The following is an 18,655-nucleotide window of genomic DNA, read 5'->3' as shown; positions in this document are numbered from 1 at the left end:
TATTATTATTTCCTAAAGGAATACTCTTTTGGCAAATAAAATAAGATTTTAAAAATTAAAACTCAGTTTAGTTATATTTTAGAGAAACATTGCTCGATATTCATTTCAGGTTCAGAAATACAAAATGTCTGTTAGTATGAATGTGTTTGTATCTTCTAATAGTGACAACTCTTATTATTTCGATTGACGTCCGTTGTATTGGTACCATTCAGCGGCATGCATTTTAAATCTTTAGCCCAGTTTAGATCGACAAACATTTATTTTCATCTGCTGTGAATTTGGACAAATCATTTGAAGTTTAGGGATTTCATTATCAAAAAAAACAAATCAATGCAGCTTCAAATGATAAAGAGACTGATCAGACTGTACGGATGTACTGGCCAGCCTTGCTCTTTACTGGTGAAGGAGGCTATTCACTATTTGTCGGAGCAGGTAGAGGGTAAAACAAAAACTTAAGTGGAAGGTGTATCTTCTGTACAATTTTAACGCTTCTTTGTTTTTCATACAAAAACAAACAAACAAAAAAAAAACGTATATATTTCATGAACTTTTCTTCACTGCTTCGAAAAATATAGAATTGTAATATTATGAGCAACACATGAACACAAATGTTCTTGATAAAAAATAACCCCTAAGTGCATTTGACGTAGGCATAACCAGTTTATGTAATTATAATATATTTATTTACAAAACATTTAAATTTTTATCAAACTTTTATGATAATGTAATTGTTGCATTACCAGTGTTGTAACAAATATATTAACTCATGTAAATCAATGCAATAATTGGATAAACAATACACCCCTGTTTATTAAACAAAACTTTTTAAATTTATACCAATACGTCATATTATTTTAAATATAATAAGACGAACGTCAGTCAATATCAAAATATCTTTTAATACATATTGAAAACAAGAAATTTCGTCATGTTAAGTAATTGAGTTATATATTTACAATAAGATTCTACAAACAAAAAATCAATACCATCTCCCGGAACGGTAAGAAATGTTGGATCCTTGACAAAAATATTAAAAAGCACAAAATATTGCTACGCTATTAACAATACGTTCGTGTATTTAAATGTAAGCAATACGTGTTTAACTTTTATAAATGCAGCTGCTTAGCATATGTTATACGCATAAACTATCAAAAAAGAAAATATGCAAGAATAAAATAGAACTCAGAATTGAATAGAACTCACAAAAGAACTCTTATTCAACAGGTAGTATAGTTATTTACATGTTCCACATTACTCTTTACCGATTATTCGAACTGAGAATTTTCTGTTACATTTTGCTATCATTGCCTTTTACAAACAAAATGAAAATGAAACAAACACACATTTCAATCATCAATATTCAGAATTGAAACATAGAGACAAACACGCCATATTATCTCTCTTGAAATACCATACCTGTCATGACTGATTTAAAGAAATAATAAAATTGTGTGTTATAAAACAAATACTCCCATTACAAGGATCACTTCTTATGTTGATTATACGATTATATAATTCACTAATGGTCACATCATGTACGTCCTTTTCATGACAAACAGGTATGTCCTAGTTCATCTACAAACATACAATACTTTTCCTTGGTGTAAGGATATATTATATTACATAGGATTAGCGTTCTCGGAATCGCCGTCTCCATCCTCGCGACTCGTTTCGTTTTTATCTTCATGATTATGTATTATGTTAGCATACATTGGATAGAATTCGTTTATTTTCTGTCTAGAAGAGGAGTTGATTGAATCACTAGCACGGCCTTTATTTTCGTAATCATTCTCCATAAAGATGATCTGACTCTGCTTTGGTCGTGCGATTTGATTGTCTAAAAGACCTCTTCTGTTTGATGAAAGGAGTAAACTTCCCCGGGACTCCCGTTTGGTTAATAAATATCGAAGTGCATTTCGGAATTTACTTGAAACGAAATTATACAGTATTGGATTTAACGCATGATTAAGGTAAAACAGAATCCTGACAGAATACAAAATGTCAAAATATTTATGTATACCAAGATTGTGTAGTTCATACTTATCGGCGTAAATCAACCATATACTAACAATTCTATATGGTAAATGAAATATGAAGAACAGAAGAACTAAGGAAATAATGATATTTATGACTTGAGCACGAAGTCGACGCCTGTAACGACTTTGGGAAGAGTTCCGTAGTTCATAGTGACTGGCATCATCTTTAGTGTTATGCAATATGAAACATATCCGGCAGTACAGCAGCAAAAGTATGAAAAATGGGATCATGAAATAGAGAAGACTTGCGAAAGTGACATATGCTTTATGCAAACCATTTATCATTGGCAACCTGCATACTTTGATTGGAGTGCCGTCCAAATGGCTGGAATCTTTGTATTCCGCAATAATAAACCATGGAATATTTGAAATGCCACATATTAACCATATAAAAGGAACAACTTTGATGCTTTTATGTAAATTGTCTTCGATACCTAACAATGGCCGATTAACAACTCTGTATCTCTCAATACCAATGGCAATCAATGTGAGCACTGATGCATGTACAACTGTGTTTTCCAGAAATGGTACCAAAGAACCTGAAAGTAAATACAAATATTTCTTCAGTCATATTATCAATTAACTGATTAAATTCCGTTCAAACCTTTCAGTTAGTTTTAAAATGATCTATCAAAAGGGTAAATATTATTTATTATGAAAATATATCTTTTAACAGAATTTGTCCAAATTGGAAGACGTCTGTTACCATAAATAGCTATTGTGATAAAATTATATTTAGTATAAACCACGAAGTAGTTTTAAGTGGTTGTTGTTTGTGAGTTAGATATACATGGTCCAATATGACATATATTTTTATAGAAGTTAAAACATTGTTCTGACACTAAATATTATTCATCATAAAATGTTCATACTAAATCACTTTGAACTGTATCAAAATATATTTTCAGGAAATAGTTTAATATAAGAATATCCAAATGATGAATTTTTTATGTTTTCTTCCTGGTAATCAATATAAGACATTCTTATGTAACATGTACCCATTTCTGATCAATTCACATTTGCAGAAAGACAATATAAATTTCTATAATGTTCGGTAAAACCGCGTTCACTTTTGGCCAGGCAATCTTCAGAAGATCACCTGAACCTTGTTAATAACTTTGTTTGCCAAAATCGTGCCGTTTACTGTTTATTGATATTAAGGTAGTTTGCAGGAATCCAAAGATCATGCATGTCAGCAAAGGCTTTTACAAATCGCTTCAAACCGCCTACATCAACAGTAATACTGCGCATACGACAATAGTATGTTATGCACTTATTACTTTTCAATTCATATTTAACTACCATATGTAATTATATTTCAAGTCTTCATCTTAAAGCGATTCTTTGAGATTTTTGTGGCACTGGAATTCTTGACATTATGTCTGTAGATGGGAAACAATAGACCGGTTATGTGACCAACAAAATATTTGCAATCAAATTGATTGCAAAAGAATTGTTTGTATAATGCACAAAAGCATGACTTGCCACATTTTATTTTGTTTTATTTTTGTTATTGTTAAAAACTGGCATACATAAAGTTTTGCCACATATTCTACATTTATTGGAATGTGTTACTGATTTCAAATAAATATTTATCTGCATAGCGTATCGAAAGGGAAAAAATATCAGATTTATTATTTTTATTGTTTGATAAAAAAACAACAAAGTCACCATAAAACTTTTCTTATTGCATAAACTTTAATTTGATTTTTTTGAAACCAAAGTAACTAAACTATGCAATTTGATGTTAACCGAATATTGTCACAAAGCAATCCCATATGTACTTCAGTACTTTGATTTCTAACATCGTTAAACACCATTGCACTGAACAGATGACATAAAAATTGCAGAACATAAATGCAGCATGTTATATTATATTGTAACGAGTGGTTCATACAGTATAATTATTAAGTAATAAGAAATGTCAGAACGATCTATTATGTCAAATTAACCAATATGGAGTGTCCTTTCAAGTGTAAGATTTTATTTTTCATACAAACATTTAATTAATAACTATTATCTTTCTTTGTTAGTAAAGTTTAACAAACGACCTTAATCATAAGTATCGAGATGAAAATTGCTTGATACCTGGGATAATTAGACGAGAGCAAATATCAAAGACAAAAACTGATCTCTGTCAATGCTATATATCTTAAAATATAAATTTGCCCATCTTTGGGTAAACCCCTTTTATTGCAGACATTTACTAAAATCTAGGATATTCTTACTGAATTTGTCTAACTAAAATAAGACAATGTACAAACAATATATGGGATGATGCATTCTATTTTACAAGTTAATTTTGCCCGTTCTTACTTGTAACAAAAATGTCAGACACTAGCTAAACGAGTTTCAAACGTAAAAGCATATCTTCCAAAGATGTTTACATTTAAAAATGACTGTATAGCATCTATTGGTATTTTCAAAAATCCAATTTGAGCATAATTAAAAACCTACTAAATATAGATTCATATTATTTATCGGCTTAAATTTTATTAATTTACCTTATATTTGATAAAAATTTAAATCTCTGACAGTACTAAACTTTACCTCTTTGCTTATTCATACTCATACACATTATTCATCTTTTTATTAAATCATAATCAAATAACTGTTTTGTCAAGAGACTTGAATAGTTAATATTCCTGACATATTTACCTTTTAAACAAACAAATACAACATTAAAATGAACTTAAAAAACATGTTATTAAAACAGACGTTTTTTAAACATTCCAATCATTACTGTTTTCCATAATGCAGGTATCAAAGTAACCGGAACTATATTTTGAATCAAAAGAACCTTTCTGACATAAGAGAGCTTATCATTATGTATAAAATTAAACAAAAAAATATTTTTTTATTATCTGTTACCGAAATAAAAACTAAAAACATACACAACTACTAGTCTCGCCATTCAAGTTGTTGTTTCCAAAAACAAATCAGTATAAAGTATGTAAAGTTTTGATCCAACAATAAGTATCACTATATAGACATTTTTTAATCTTAATTTAACATCAAAACAGCTGGTAATACTTGATACAGGTTAAATAAGACATTATTTCATAAGATATTGGTCAACATGTTTTTCAAGAAGTAAGTGCAAACAATACAAAGAGAATTAACCACACACTTGTATTACCTGCTAAAATCAGCAAAATGATTATGAACCGTACCCAAATTATATCTGCAACATATTAAAATACAGCTGGTAATCACAACATACACAAGTGTCATTTCTCAATCAGCATCAGTCTATAAATCCTGTTAGTTCCAACTAAATCAAGTTAGAACACTAATACTTACTTTATAATGTTGTTGGTAAATCATTAAAGAAAATAAGCAATCGTTACCAGACAATCAAATTATTTAAAATTTATATGCACTCAAATCAAAATAAATAACATTGGAACATCTGATTCTGCAAAATAATCAATAACCAGCCTTGTCCAAATTGGGCACCGTACTCATCAAAGGTCATTTCCATGCCTCAACAATTTAGCGAAAATGAAAGAAAATGTTATATCAACTTTAATTATTGTAGTATCTTGCCTGATGAAAAAATAGAGATGAAGAACTGTGACTTCAAATATAAAACAAATCTGTAATACTGTTAATACATGTAGTTAATTTAATTTTATCACATAATTTTACTTTGCTTAAAATTCATATAAATAAAAGTGTATCGTAAATTACTATTTTTAATAAAACATCGAATTGAATGTGTTTTCATATTTAACCATTTACTCGAACTAACGAAATTTGATTTTAGTAGTTTAAGTACTTGCTTATGTCAATTTTTATCACGATGTAACTTATATAAATAATTGCCGATATTAAATAATTCAAATAACTCGTGTACATATGATGCACTTAAAATATACTATATAATTATATGTTTCATATCATGTCTGCAATTTCTTTCATATCTGGTAAACCATCAAAGATACATATTTATTTTCAAGTCACATAGGTTATACATTATGGAAAAGAAATCACGCAATATTAATCAATCAATTTGAAATGCTTATCTGTTCAGCAACAAATATGTAAACCATCCATCACGACCACAATTTCAAAATAAAATAAAACATAGACAAGATCATTTTCAAAATCTGCACTCCGTCCGAAATTAAACCTTCCCCTTCACAAAATTGCTTAAGGAATTGATGTGCTAAATACCGGTAGGGCCGTCATTTGCCGTACAGTAAATACCATTAAGATTATTTTACTATAGAACTTGTTCCAGCCATAGGTGCTTAAATATTATTATAGAATGGATTATAAAGGTGTTATTTCAGAAGAAAGATCCTCTTCCTAATACAATTCTTTCTTCTGTTTAAGAGTCAATTAAAACGAACATGAATCTTAAAGCAATACAATTTCTTATGCACAAGTAACGTATTGGTTAGAAAATTGCCGTAATAAACAAGCAAAAAACATGGATACAGCAGTAACAGATGTAAAATGTAATTTCTCTCCAATATTTTGTTTTGGCATTGGCATTGATTCCTTTTGTTTATGTTCCTCCCTTTCACTGATGCTTGTTTCCTTTTCTTTCTTTAAAAAATATTACATATTATGCATGTTGAGGAGATTTTTATTTATCGAAATATTTATCTATGTGTATGTTATTTTCACAAAATTTAAGATAAATATATCGAGGGGAGTCAATATTTGAACAGTTAAGAACTATTAGATATTTGGAAGCATAGCATTCAAATATCTGAAGTACTTGAAACATTGTTAAAGATCATGAAACTCATTTTTTTTTATGTTTTTATATAATCATAAATATGATGCTCAAAAGGAGATTTATTAATATTGTAAGTTCCAATAAGCATTATTTGTAACGATATAATAAAAGGTGGAAATTCATTTTTGATAAATTCTAAGCCAAAGTTTTCAACAAGATATGAATGCATATATTTTAATAATTACTTATAATGCATATAAACATTAGCAGTACATATTTTACAATTTCTTTGATGTTTGGAAATTGTTTTAGAAGAATAATCTTATACATAATAAAACTTTTCACTTATATTATTATATCCTTATGCTCGCCCATATGGTTTCTTCCCGGAATCGAGGGCAAACAAACCCAAACACACACAAATTCTTTAAAACAACATACAGGATCTTTAAACGAATTGCTCCTAAATAGTGATTTATGTTGGCTTATTTATTTAAAGAAACCTGTCTAATCATGAATATGTGAGTTAAGGCATTTGTTAAATAAAGAGAAAAGAAATCCATAACGAACGATCAAAACGTTTGTATTAGAGAAAAAAGTCACGCGGACAAAGTTAATTACAATTTCGTTTTTCATAAGAATCATTTAGATGCTGCGCAAAAGTATGTTTTTTCCAATGTCAAAAAAAAAACTTATTCGATTTACTTAAGGTATTTGTCATATTATAAAAGAAGTTTTAAGAAACTTAATAAATGTTATCAACGATATTTAAGTAATGAGTGGTGGGAACCCCTGTGGTAGTAGTCAATATGTCATAATATTGCTATTGATATATAATATATTATTCCTATTGAACAAATAATGGTATATCGTGCTTAAAGAACTAGCTAAAGACATTAAAGACATATAAAACTCCAATTCTAGACAAACGAGTGTTTCCATCATTTGCGTTAAGTTTGTTTGCTACCTTCTCTAAATAAAGATTTTATCATGATTATCATCAAAGATCTTCTTATCAAACTGGAGAATATAGTTAATATATGTTAACAAATTTAATAAATATCCTATGAAACCAAAACGATTTAAGAATTAATCTCAAAATTAGACTAGAACTGTGTCCAAAGGACACGGATGCCCCCACTGTGCAGATGTGCTCGTAAACAAGAGCATGCATATCTGTATGTAAGATTTTTATGTGGAACTTTTTATTTAAATCTGCCATCCGGTTTAAGAGGAGTTGCATTCACAAAATTTCTATATGGTACATAGTGAAGAAATCAACAAAGGCCATAATTCTGTTAAATTTGGTCGCAGCAAAAATTCCTTCCTTAACCTCTTTCTATACATTAAGGTTGTTCATCCCTGGAAGTTTAAGCAAAATCTGCCACCGGTTTAAGAGGATTTGCGTTCACAAAATTTCTATATGGTATTTAGTGAAAAAATCAACAAAGGGCCATAATTCTGTTAAATTTGGTCGCAGCAAAAATTCCTTCCTTTACTGCTACCATCAACACATTCTGTGTGTTCATCCCTGGAAGTATAAGCAACATCTGCCATCCGGTTTAAGAGGGGTTGCGTTCACAAAATTTCTACATAGTATATAGTGAAAAAATCAACAAAGGCCATAATTCTATTAAATTTGGTCGCAGAAAAAATTCCTTCCTTTACTACCATCTACTAATTAAGGTCGTTCATCCCTGGACGTTTAAGCAAAATCTGCCATCCGGTTTAAGAGGAGTTGCGTTCACAAGATTTCGGGACGTACGGGCAGACGTAAGGACGGACAGACGTACGGACGGACAGACGTACGGATGGACGGACAAGTGCAACGCTATATGCTCCCCACTTTGTAGGGGATTAAAAAGAACAAATATATAGCTAGATACTTTGATTTTGTTCAATGAACAATAACAATCTCTCTTTGACTCAAAATGTGATTAAATGCAATCATCTTTAGTTAATATTGTAAGTATTTCATATTATCAGATCCTCTTTTAAGCCATTAATGAAGCATTGTTAATTTTATAAGGCAGGAAAGATTGAACATTATCAAAGCTTCGTATTAACACCAGACAAGCAGATTTATTTTACCTTTTCCGATTAGACTAAATAAGTATCTTTAAAATGGTTCGTTTAGTTGTACGTCTATAGTCTGACTTCGGTTAGAAAATCCAAGCCAAAGACATTATAAATTATCGGGGTTAAACATTCCTTACAACGTTTTTTTCAAAATCCAAACAAAGCAATATTAACTTATATCAACTTGAAATGAAGTTCGAATTTAGCAAATTAAAAAATGCAACATTTTGTAAAAATGTTCGAATAAAATGTTTTACTAGGACAAAATTAGTTACGATACTATTCTGTTCGGAAAATACTGTATTGACGATAGTGTTACATTAATATACATAAATGCAAAGACGAGTCAAAGGTCAAAAAAGTAAAAAGTAAAAAGGTTGATGTTAAAAGGACGTAACATTTGTACATTTTGCTGAAAAATAAAGACTTTGTCTTGTAAAATCTATGTGCGACAACATATGATATACATAAAAGATTTGATTGATTTGTCTTAACGTTTTTCCATATTGGTAGTGTTTTTACAGCGTGAGACCCTAATCTATGCAAGAATGAATCAATGAAAGAATTTATAAATTCCTATTAAATTTTGACTTGATTAAACTTCAGTTGGTTATGTAGTTCTTTTTAAAAATCTAAAATGACTTTAAGAATTATACAAGTTTATTCTGTTTCAATTTAACCCGGCATTCATAATTTGAAAGCTGTATACAGCAGGGTAAAATGAATTAAAGCGAAAATGTTGTGTTTGAATAAAGTTATTAGAATCAGTATATGTTTTTAAAGTTGATTTATTTGGGTTAAAAATACAATTAATAATATGTTTGATACTTATAATTATAACCAATTATTTATAACTTTTAAAAGTGAAACATTTCTATTACATTGTATATCAAAAATATAAAAAATACATACACGAATACAAGAAAAATAACTGTTTGAAAACTTTCAGTTAAAGAGCTTTGGACTCGTGTGATAAAGAAGCTTTTAATAGTTAAAATAATTCAATATTTCAAATCGATTCTGTGTTTTCTGTTTTGTTCTAGTTCGGAACATCGCTCCTACGTTGTATTAGGGATATATTGCCCATACATAAAACAGCACAATACATCAACTCCTAGCGCAGTTTGTTGGACCAACCTTTTTAGATTCCTGCATTACATTTTGCAAAGTAATTACTTTCATTATTAAATAATTAAACAGGATGTGATAACATTTCTTCATAAAACCAAACATTGGAAATGATTTTTGCAAGTTAGAGTAGATTTACTTCGGCCAAGTAGCTTAATTAATTAAAGAAACCTCTTGTTTACAATACGATTGACATCATAATTAAATAAAACCTTGTACAGACTTTATTTTTAAAATAGTTAAAAGCGGTCTTCAATTTTCAGAATTTGTTGGAAGAACAATTCTGTGTTGTTTCAAACTAAGTACTTCAGTAATTTCATCTTGGAAAAGTACATCATATCACTGTTAATCCTCATCAAAACAGCGTTCCTAGAGCTATTTATTATGCGTATATGACGCTCGTTTCTAAAAATGGAAGATCGGGAAACGAATCGTCCTTTTACTGCTTTAAATAAAGAGAGCAGACCGGTAGATTTAAGATATCATGGGGTTTATTTCATTGTTTAATATGTATTCTATTGTCTGCAAATATCATTTCCCGCCTTAATTCGTTCGATTTTACATTTTTATGAAACAAGTTATGTAAAAATAATATATTTAACCTTTAGAAAAGCTGAACATCGCTTTAAAGGCATAAGTAAGCTAAACACCAAGGAGTTGCTAAGAGCGTAAGTATTTAACTGTAAGTTCAACATATTTTCTGCAAATGAATATACAGCTTATTTATTTGCTTAAAATATTTAAGGTATGACCATCTTCACGAGTACTATAAGGAACTGAAAAATTGTTATCACAGGTCAAATATAAACCTTAAAGGACACCTGTATGTAACATTAAAATACACTTTACCATATGGAAAATTATGGCCCCTTTTCTGATTTTAATCTTTGATGCTAGAAGGGCATTTTATCAGAAATGAGAAACCTTTAAATAATCTACATTATCATCCTAATCAAACATGTTTTCCCATCTATTTTTGTAAGAAACAAAATGTAACTTTCAGCTTACAATCCACATAAGAAAAATGATGTTTTTTTACTCAAAATGTACGAAATATGTATAAAAAAAAATTTAACACGTGGTTTACAATTTTCTTACTTTAAGAGCTTAATTTTGAATCCCTTAAATTTACTTAAATGAGTGTCGGTTTCCCTATTGTTTGATATATTGATTGATTTTGTAAAATATTAAATACTCTTACAGTCTAGTTTTGGTTTTATTCCACTTTGAAAATATCAGGTTCAATATTTGTTATAAGATTTAGTATTATTTAGCCAATAGATGCCTGTGTAAATTGATTGAAATAAGAAAACTTTTTTTTCAACGCAAAAGGAATATATGAGATACATGAATAATGTTAAAAGAAAAAAGGTTAACTCTGGGATTAAAACCCACGGCCCTTAGTTTCATTGTATTGGACAGCAGTTCTAGCCTATTTGAATATTCTTCAAAGCGGAGGTAATTATGATTGTCATACCTTCAGATTTAAAAACTGGTGGGCGGAAATGCTGTAAATTGTGTTTACTTTGGTAGAATCAGCGCTGTAAGACCGAGAAACAATCTATAAAGGAAAGTATGCATTTTCTTTAAGTTTGCCATTTGTTAATGTTAAAAGTCATATGTGATGGCACGGAACAAAGCAAAAGACGGCACAATGAACTATGCTGTTGAGTACTTAATAGATATTAATCTTGTTAAATACAGAATAATAAAAATAAAATTCTGAGCAAATAAAAAATTCTTCTTCGCTATAGACTCGTCATGTAGGTTAGCAAAGAACTTAATTGGAAGATATAGGAAATTTAAAACAAGTTAAGTATGTATAACTACAATTAAAACAATACAGGCAATTTATGCCGATTTCTATCTTTGTGCTTTAGTATTGTTTTATAAAATTAGTTTTTTTCTTTTTCGCGTTAAAATAAGTGATCGTACATAAATTATTTAAAAAAACGCATTTTTAATCTAAAAAAGAAGTATATTTCAAAACAAATGAATTCAAATTTAAGTAGACGAAACTAAATATTTAAAAGAAAAAATATCAAGAAATATCCATTAATCGTTGTACAAGTACCTCAAACATACGTTACTATTTTAGGTCATTTCTCTGAAGTTAGTGTTATCATTCTTATGTGTGTCTTTATTCTTTGAGTAATTTCAAGAATCTATTAAAATGCTTCCTGTTATATTGAAGTTTATTTTATGAAAATGTTATTTGTAACAAATAGTTTATAATAATTAATTAATAAACTAATAAACTAGGTACTATAGTTACGAGTATGTAATGAATCATTTTGAAAAAAATATATTATCATTTTTAAACATGCATTTTAAGTATATTTTTCATTACATATCTATCAAAATATTTTGACTACATTTAAAAAAAGGAATATGTCTTACTTATATAATATTATAAAGGTTAAAACAGAAACAAATAAATACAGTTGCCCCTCGACTATGCAACTCCTACTCACACATAAGTTTCCCAAAGTACCAAACATCCCTCGAGTATACGTCAACTAGTACAGTAGGCATACAAACAGTGAGTACCAGAATATCAGCAACACATAGGTTGATCAGATATATGTTCACAGATGTTTTCATAGTCCTATGTAGACACACAACCATGATTACGAGCAAATTTCCGAGAAAGCCTATTAGAAATATTAAAACAAAAAATATCGTCGCAGTAATTTGAGAACTCAAATGGTACGATGGCACTTCCGTTGAAGGGTCAGCAAACACACAATTGCTTTTATTAATCATATGAACATGAAATGTCATATTAGCGTTTTTTAGGCAACTTTCATTAGCAGCAACTTCCATAATATACAAATGTTACTACATATAATACCAAATAACATCAAAAGATAACGTAGAAAATTCCTGTTAGTTGCCATAAACAGAATACCATCAAGATCACATAAAAGCAGTATCGACTTAAAGAAGGCTACTTTTAATGGTTCACAACCATCTTATCTTTGAGACATATATATAAATTTTATATTTAAAATAAATTCCAGTTTAGCACACATCGAATGTTGATATGCGTAACTTTCTCGGTTTTCATTATAATAATCTCTGCAAACATGCGCAGTTAAAGTTTCAAAACATTATGTGCAAAGATATACAAGTTTTCATAAAAAGAATTCTCCTGTCCAATGCAACCAATCGGAGAATCTTCAGTACTCGGCAGTATACAGCTAGATATTATGCTATTTCATAGCAGAAGAGAGCTTCGCACAATGGAAGTATTGGTAAAATTAACGGCAGTGAGATCTTGATTAAAATTGAGCATTGCCGTAAGCGATTGATCTTAATTTAAATGAAACATCAAAGTTGATTGTGTCATCTGTATTGTTAAAGGTACTTCACTGAGGTTTGGTCGAATGTCAGTAAAAGAAGTAAATTTCCACGAACCGATAATTTTTTGTTTGTTATTTTTCTTGATGTGCACATATGTTCATGTGTGGAAAATCCTTCCAAAGCATTTTCAATATATTTAAAGCATTATAATGTTGTAATCATGTTTTGTTTAACTCCGTTACCAAGATGAATTTGGCTTAACGTACTGAGTTGGAAACTGACAAACACAAACTTTACAAGTAGTATGTTACATTAAAATTTCGTGTAATTAATAAACATTATGTATAAACTAAGGCTAAAACGATTTATTTTATCAAGACAATGTGATGGGTCCTATTTCAAAGGTCACTTTAGTACTATGTCTTAGTTTATCTGACACATGTTCAGAAAAAACACCGTAATACATTTGAAACAACGGAGAAGACAATGAGTAGTGTAATCATTAAAAAGCACTTGCATACTCGCACACATAAAATGCTATTCTTAAGAAGACGATATCATATCGTTTTATCTTCAACTCGGAACAAAGCACTGGCTTATGTAGAATGAATCAGGCCACATCAAAGGGCATTTAGGCATCAACGTTACAAGTAAATAATTTGTATGTGAACGCCGCCTTTCCTTGATTATCTTGTTATCATATTTTGTGCATATAATTAAATTCTACAAGAACAAAATCGATGTCATTTGCTAGGTAGATCCGAAATTTACTTTTTATCATTATACACACAAACTTGCATATCTATCCCCATTGAATGTTAAGCAGATTTCTTCGTTGTTGATCTAGACATTCAAATATACTATAGGTCCTTGATACTTGTTTCATTCATTAGCACATGGTCAACATTATCAAGAAAGTCAGAAAAGAGTAACAATCTGGCTCTATGATTATTATAATAATAATAATAATAATAATAATAATTACTCACTTCATTGAATGCTTCAGCAGATATCTTAAAAAATGTTTGTATTATTGGAAAGCCTCCATACTAATAATGAGTTATCTGATCTATTGATATAATGTGTTTCCTTCCTTCTTTTTTCCGGAATGGGAAGAAAGGTGATCAATCAGTATTACCCTTGTTCGAAAAGCTTTGAGCAGATGTTGTAACTTAGATTGGGTTAGCATGAAATAACGTCTGTTGCTCAAGTTTAGATTTTGTCGTAAACGAACTGTCATATTCTTGCACTGATGCAGTTTTGCTCCGCCATAATTGTTTGCTCTGAAACAACTGAAACAAATTAGAATCTAGAAATACTATCAGTCTATTTTTGTAATTATAGCTTTCATGTTGTGTTTACCGGTGTTGGAGCTATTATAACCCGGTTTTATAACATTTTTCCTCATAAGAAATTTACCCAAATTAGAAACATATAAAATGCGTTTCTTTTGTCAACACAAAGTGTACATTGTATGTCGCAGCTTATAGCGAATAATGGGGCAAAATATTGCTCCAGGGTTATCTAATTTATTTTTTAATAGCTTTTCTTTATTTACATGTAACAATTCCTTTGTGTTTTTTCCGTCTTTGACACTGAAGCCGTATGTAGAAATATTAGAAAGCTATGTACTTCACGTATGATATGCAATTTACAAACCCATGTCTTTGCAATTTGCCGAAACTTAGGAACCATGTCCCACAGCATTTATGACGTATCTTCCCAATCTGTACCTGCTCGTGACGACATGAAGCTGATCGTCTTCTATACGATTTGTCATAATGCCGGCAAATAAACACATCAGAATTTCTGATTCCTGTATAGATATTGAATTACTTAATATGGTGTAATGAAGTATTTAACGATTACATAAACGCAATATTAAAATTTTAAATATATAATACATGTATATATTCCATAGATATACGTTAACATGCTTTTCATTAATGGGAACACCTTTCTCTGCATATGAAATACAAAAAAAAAAAATAAATAAAAAAAACAAAAAACCCCAAAAAACAACTGACACTATTTCCAAAATAATTGTCAAAATGGTATGACATTTTATGTATGTAATTGAAACTGATATTTTGCTGGTGAAATAAAGTCTGTATGATGTCTGTATGATGTACATGTTTGTATTTTATTTTTGTATTAGGCCGATGTACTCGTGTGTTATCAAATCAGAATACTATTAAGATGAGAATTTATTGCAAGCAAACTGAAGTCGTTTAATTTAATACTTCTTCCTACTTTTAACTTGCAAATAATGTATTTGTATGATTTCAATGACAGGAAGCGAGAAACAAGCATAATGAATGAAAAAATGACGGAATAAGACAGGCAATAAAATCATTCGGCCATTGTACTCATTAAATTTGGTTCGATTATTGTACTCGTTTTTTAAAAAGATGCACAACTTCGTTATGCAACTTTACAAAGGATGGAAATTGTTTATGACGGGCAAACCTGCAATTGTGCACAAGATGTCATTGCCAATTTTGCTGAAAATGCGTTTACTGAAAATATTGCACTGGATGCATTTAATTGCATAAATAAGTTAGAAAGAAAACCATTGTTTTCTTGAAATCTTTACTTTTCTCTTTTATTCGATTTTTTGCCACTTGCCTGTAGACAATTTTTTATCTATAATTTAGCTGTGGCCCTGTGTTGTTAAGTCTCGTGGTTGTTGCATTCATTTAATGCTACCAGTCCTTGTTAATCTTGTTTTTCATATGTATGGTCCGGGTATAAGATGGGTGGTACTCGTATTTCGAAGATTTATGAGAAAGTGCTTAAAAGCCTTTGTTAATTGAAACGGAAATACATAATCTTAAATACATGAATGAAACATATCACAGTTACAGGCATAACAATTAATCCGTAAGAATTTCGGTTAAATGATTATACCGTTATGAAACGTTAAAGTTCCCCTTTATAATTTTCCTTGGAATTTAATACTTAGTGTAAGCACTGAAATAGGAGAGGTAGGTATACCAGATTGTTTGCAAAATCATTATTAGCAGGATTACTAGATTCACAAAACATGATTTTTCACAGTCATTATCATATGAATAAACTGTCATTTTCTTCCTTTTACCGAAAGATTATCCACCTTCGTATTTATACCCAGGAAGATTTCAAGAAGTAGATAGAATATTATTAATATTTGAATAGAAAAGAATTTGATGAAGCATATTTATAAAAGAGAAGTCGGGGGTCACTATGCTACTTATCAAATTAGTGGCAAATAAATGGGGAGTTAATTTTACTCGTTTAGATTATTTTCAAGAGCAGAAATGTAAACCGTATGTAATGGCCATATAGAAATCATTGATCTGTTAATAAACACGATAGGTTAGAGTGTTGAGAAAAATTAATGTTGGGTTAAACCAACTTTCTTACTTTCTTTTTCCACCAAAAGCTTATTGTTGTTAAAGGGTTGTTTATAATGAAAATAATTATAGTTATAAAGTTAAATATATATATATTTATATATATATAAATATGGATATTTTCGCATATTAATTTTGTTTTCTTTCAAAATAAGTACCTAATTAATGATGTAAAGTCGGAATGTTTGGTATAGTAAATGTCCTAAAACTATACCAACAATATCATTACCTATACATTGTAAAAAAGTTTTTAATATATTAGCAATATTTATTTTGGAAATTTACCAAAAAGTAAATATATAATATAACAATGACACCTTGTTATGTAGATAAAAGGTCTTCCCATATTATAATTGATTAAAAAGTAACTAAATGCTCACTTTCTTTGTGTCATACATACATAATAAGATTAGATGATATATTGAGTGAAGATATAGTTTAACTCAAACCGATAAAGAACCATTCTTCTATAAAAATTGCGTCGGAAAGCCTTTGATACGTGAACTATGATAATTCTATAACAGACTTGCACTCATATTGTATTGACATAGTTTGTATAATTGTAAATTGATGATGCAATAACAATTATATTTGAGTATGGACTACAATATTGAAAGTAATTGGTGTGTATTGTAATATTGCTTTGCTACAAGATAATTTGTTAAAGATATAGAGGAAAAGCGCACATGTGAAAAGTTGTGTTATCAATTTACGTTAAATAGTGTAGCAATGAAACATGAAGTGAATTAAGATTTTTGTCCAATGTTTCCCAAAAAATGATGGCATTTAGTGGAAAGAAAACACCACACAAAAACATGTCAGGTATTAATTTTCAAAGATTAATGTTTTGAAGAAAATTGATTGTGTTTCCTAATTTGCCCCAAATTACGTGTTTAAAAGGGTAATTTCTTTTCAGTCTGAATTTGTCTCATGATTTGGAACACAATTGTGTGTTAAGCGTGCGTTGTATGGGCTGTAGTGTTTCGACTTGACGTCTCAATGATGTATTGTCGAAATGTAACCCTGTTAATAATACAATCATTATGCTACAGTTACACAAACTATATGCTTGACTTTTTAAGTTCCTTTTAAGGTCATCTGTTTTAGAATTTGTATTAACAATGGACAAATAATATAATACAAAAAAGAAAAACGCATTTCTGGGCATTTTTGATAATTCACTACAGCAGGTTAAGTGCTGTGAGGCAGCTGTTAATAATTGCCCCGTCTTTAACTTAAGTGTTGTTATATTTTTCTGGTCCTTCGAGATCATTGATTCCAGCACTTTTTAGTGTAAAAAATTTCATACCGCTCAAGCCGGTGCTAGGGAGCGCGAGGGATGTTGCACATTTTCATTATCCCTTGTGTACAAACTCTGAAATGTTCATGTACTTTTGTTGTGATTAATGCTTCCGAGGATTCACATTTTCTCGAGACTATCATATAATGTCACATTATGTGGAATAATCTTCTGAATGAAATGTGTTTGAATACTACATAGTTCAAAGTATTGCCATTATTTTTTTCTGCTGTATGGCTCATTTATGGCAATGCTCCCAATTATTCAATAAATATTTTCATATTTTGTTTTAAGTTATAAATACCAACATTTAAAGCAATAATTTCATACCAGACTGTTGTGTTGGTTATCATTTTATACGACTGTGGTTTTCTAGAAGATCAAGGAACAAAGTGTTTGTATGACCAAGACATAATTCTGCCCCAACCTATTTATAATTATACGTAACCAATAATTCCGTAAATATCTTTATATATATTTAATATGTGGGTTACGGTAAATATTAAATTGAAAACCAAAATTGACATATTGATGATTTGAAATTTACTTGAATAATGACCATTTACTTTTGACTGGGCATACTGTCTCTTTCAAACATACTGTGATTTTTAAACATACTGTGATTGTATGGCCTATACATATAATTATATAAATAATTAGAACATAATGGGACGTTACATTGTACCACAATAGCTACCCCTTTATTGTTCTCCTTCGA

At 29.6% G+C, this 18,655-nt stretch overlaps 1 protein-coding gene across 1 annotated transcript; it reads right to left on the bottom strand.

The window, feature by feature from the left end:
• Nucleotides 1–226: 226 nt before the first annotated feature.
• LOC132720288 (growth hormone secretagogue receptor type 1-like) lies at nt 227–13,076 on the bottom strand. The gene is made up of 2 exons (XM_060704404.1): nt 12,411–13,076; nt 227–2,575 (listed from the first exon to the last, which is right to left on the bottom strand). Exons 1-2 carry the CDS (start codon nt 12,760–12,762, stop codon nt 1,620–1,622), a joined length of 1,308 nt encoding a protein of 435 aa, XP_060560387.1. The 5' UTR covers nt 12,763–13,076; the 3' UTR covers nt 227–1,619.
• Between the last annotated feature and the right edge of the window lie 5,579 nt (nt 13,077–18,655).

The sequence above is a fragment of the Ruditapes philippinarum genome, unplaced genomic scaffold, assembly GCF_026571515.1.
Source record: "Ruditapes philippinarum isolate M1 unplaced genomic scaffold, ASM2657151v2 ctg1644_1_1_1_1, whole genome shotgun sequence".
Lineage (NCBI taxonomy): Eukaryota > Metazoa > Mollusca > Bivalvia > Venerida > Veneridae > Ruditapes > Ruditapes philippinarum.
The sequence above is the reverse complement of the archived record's forward strand: the minus strand, read 5'-3'. Positions and strand labels throughout refer to the sequence as shown.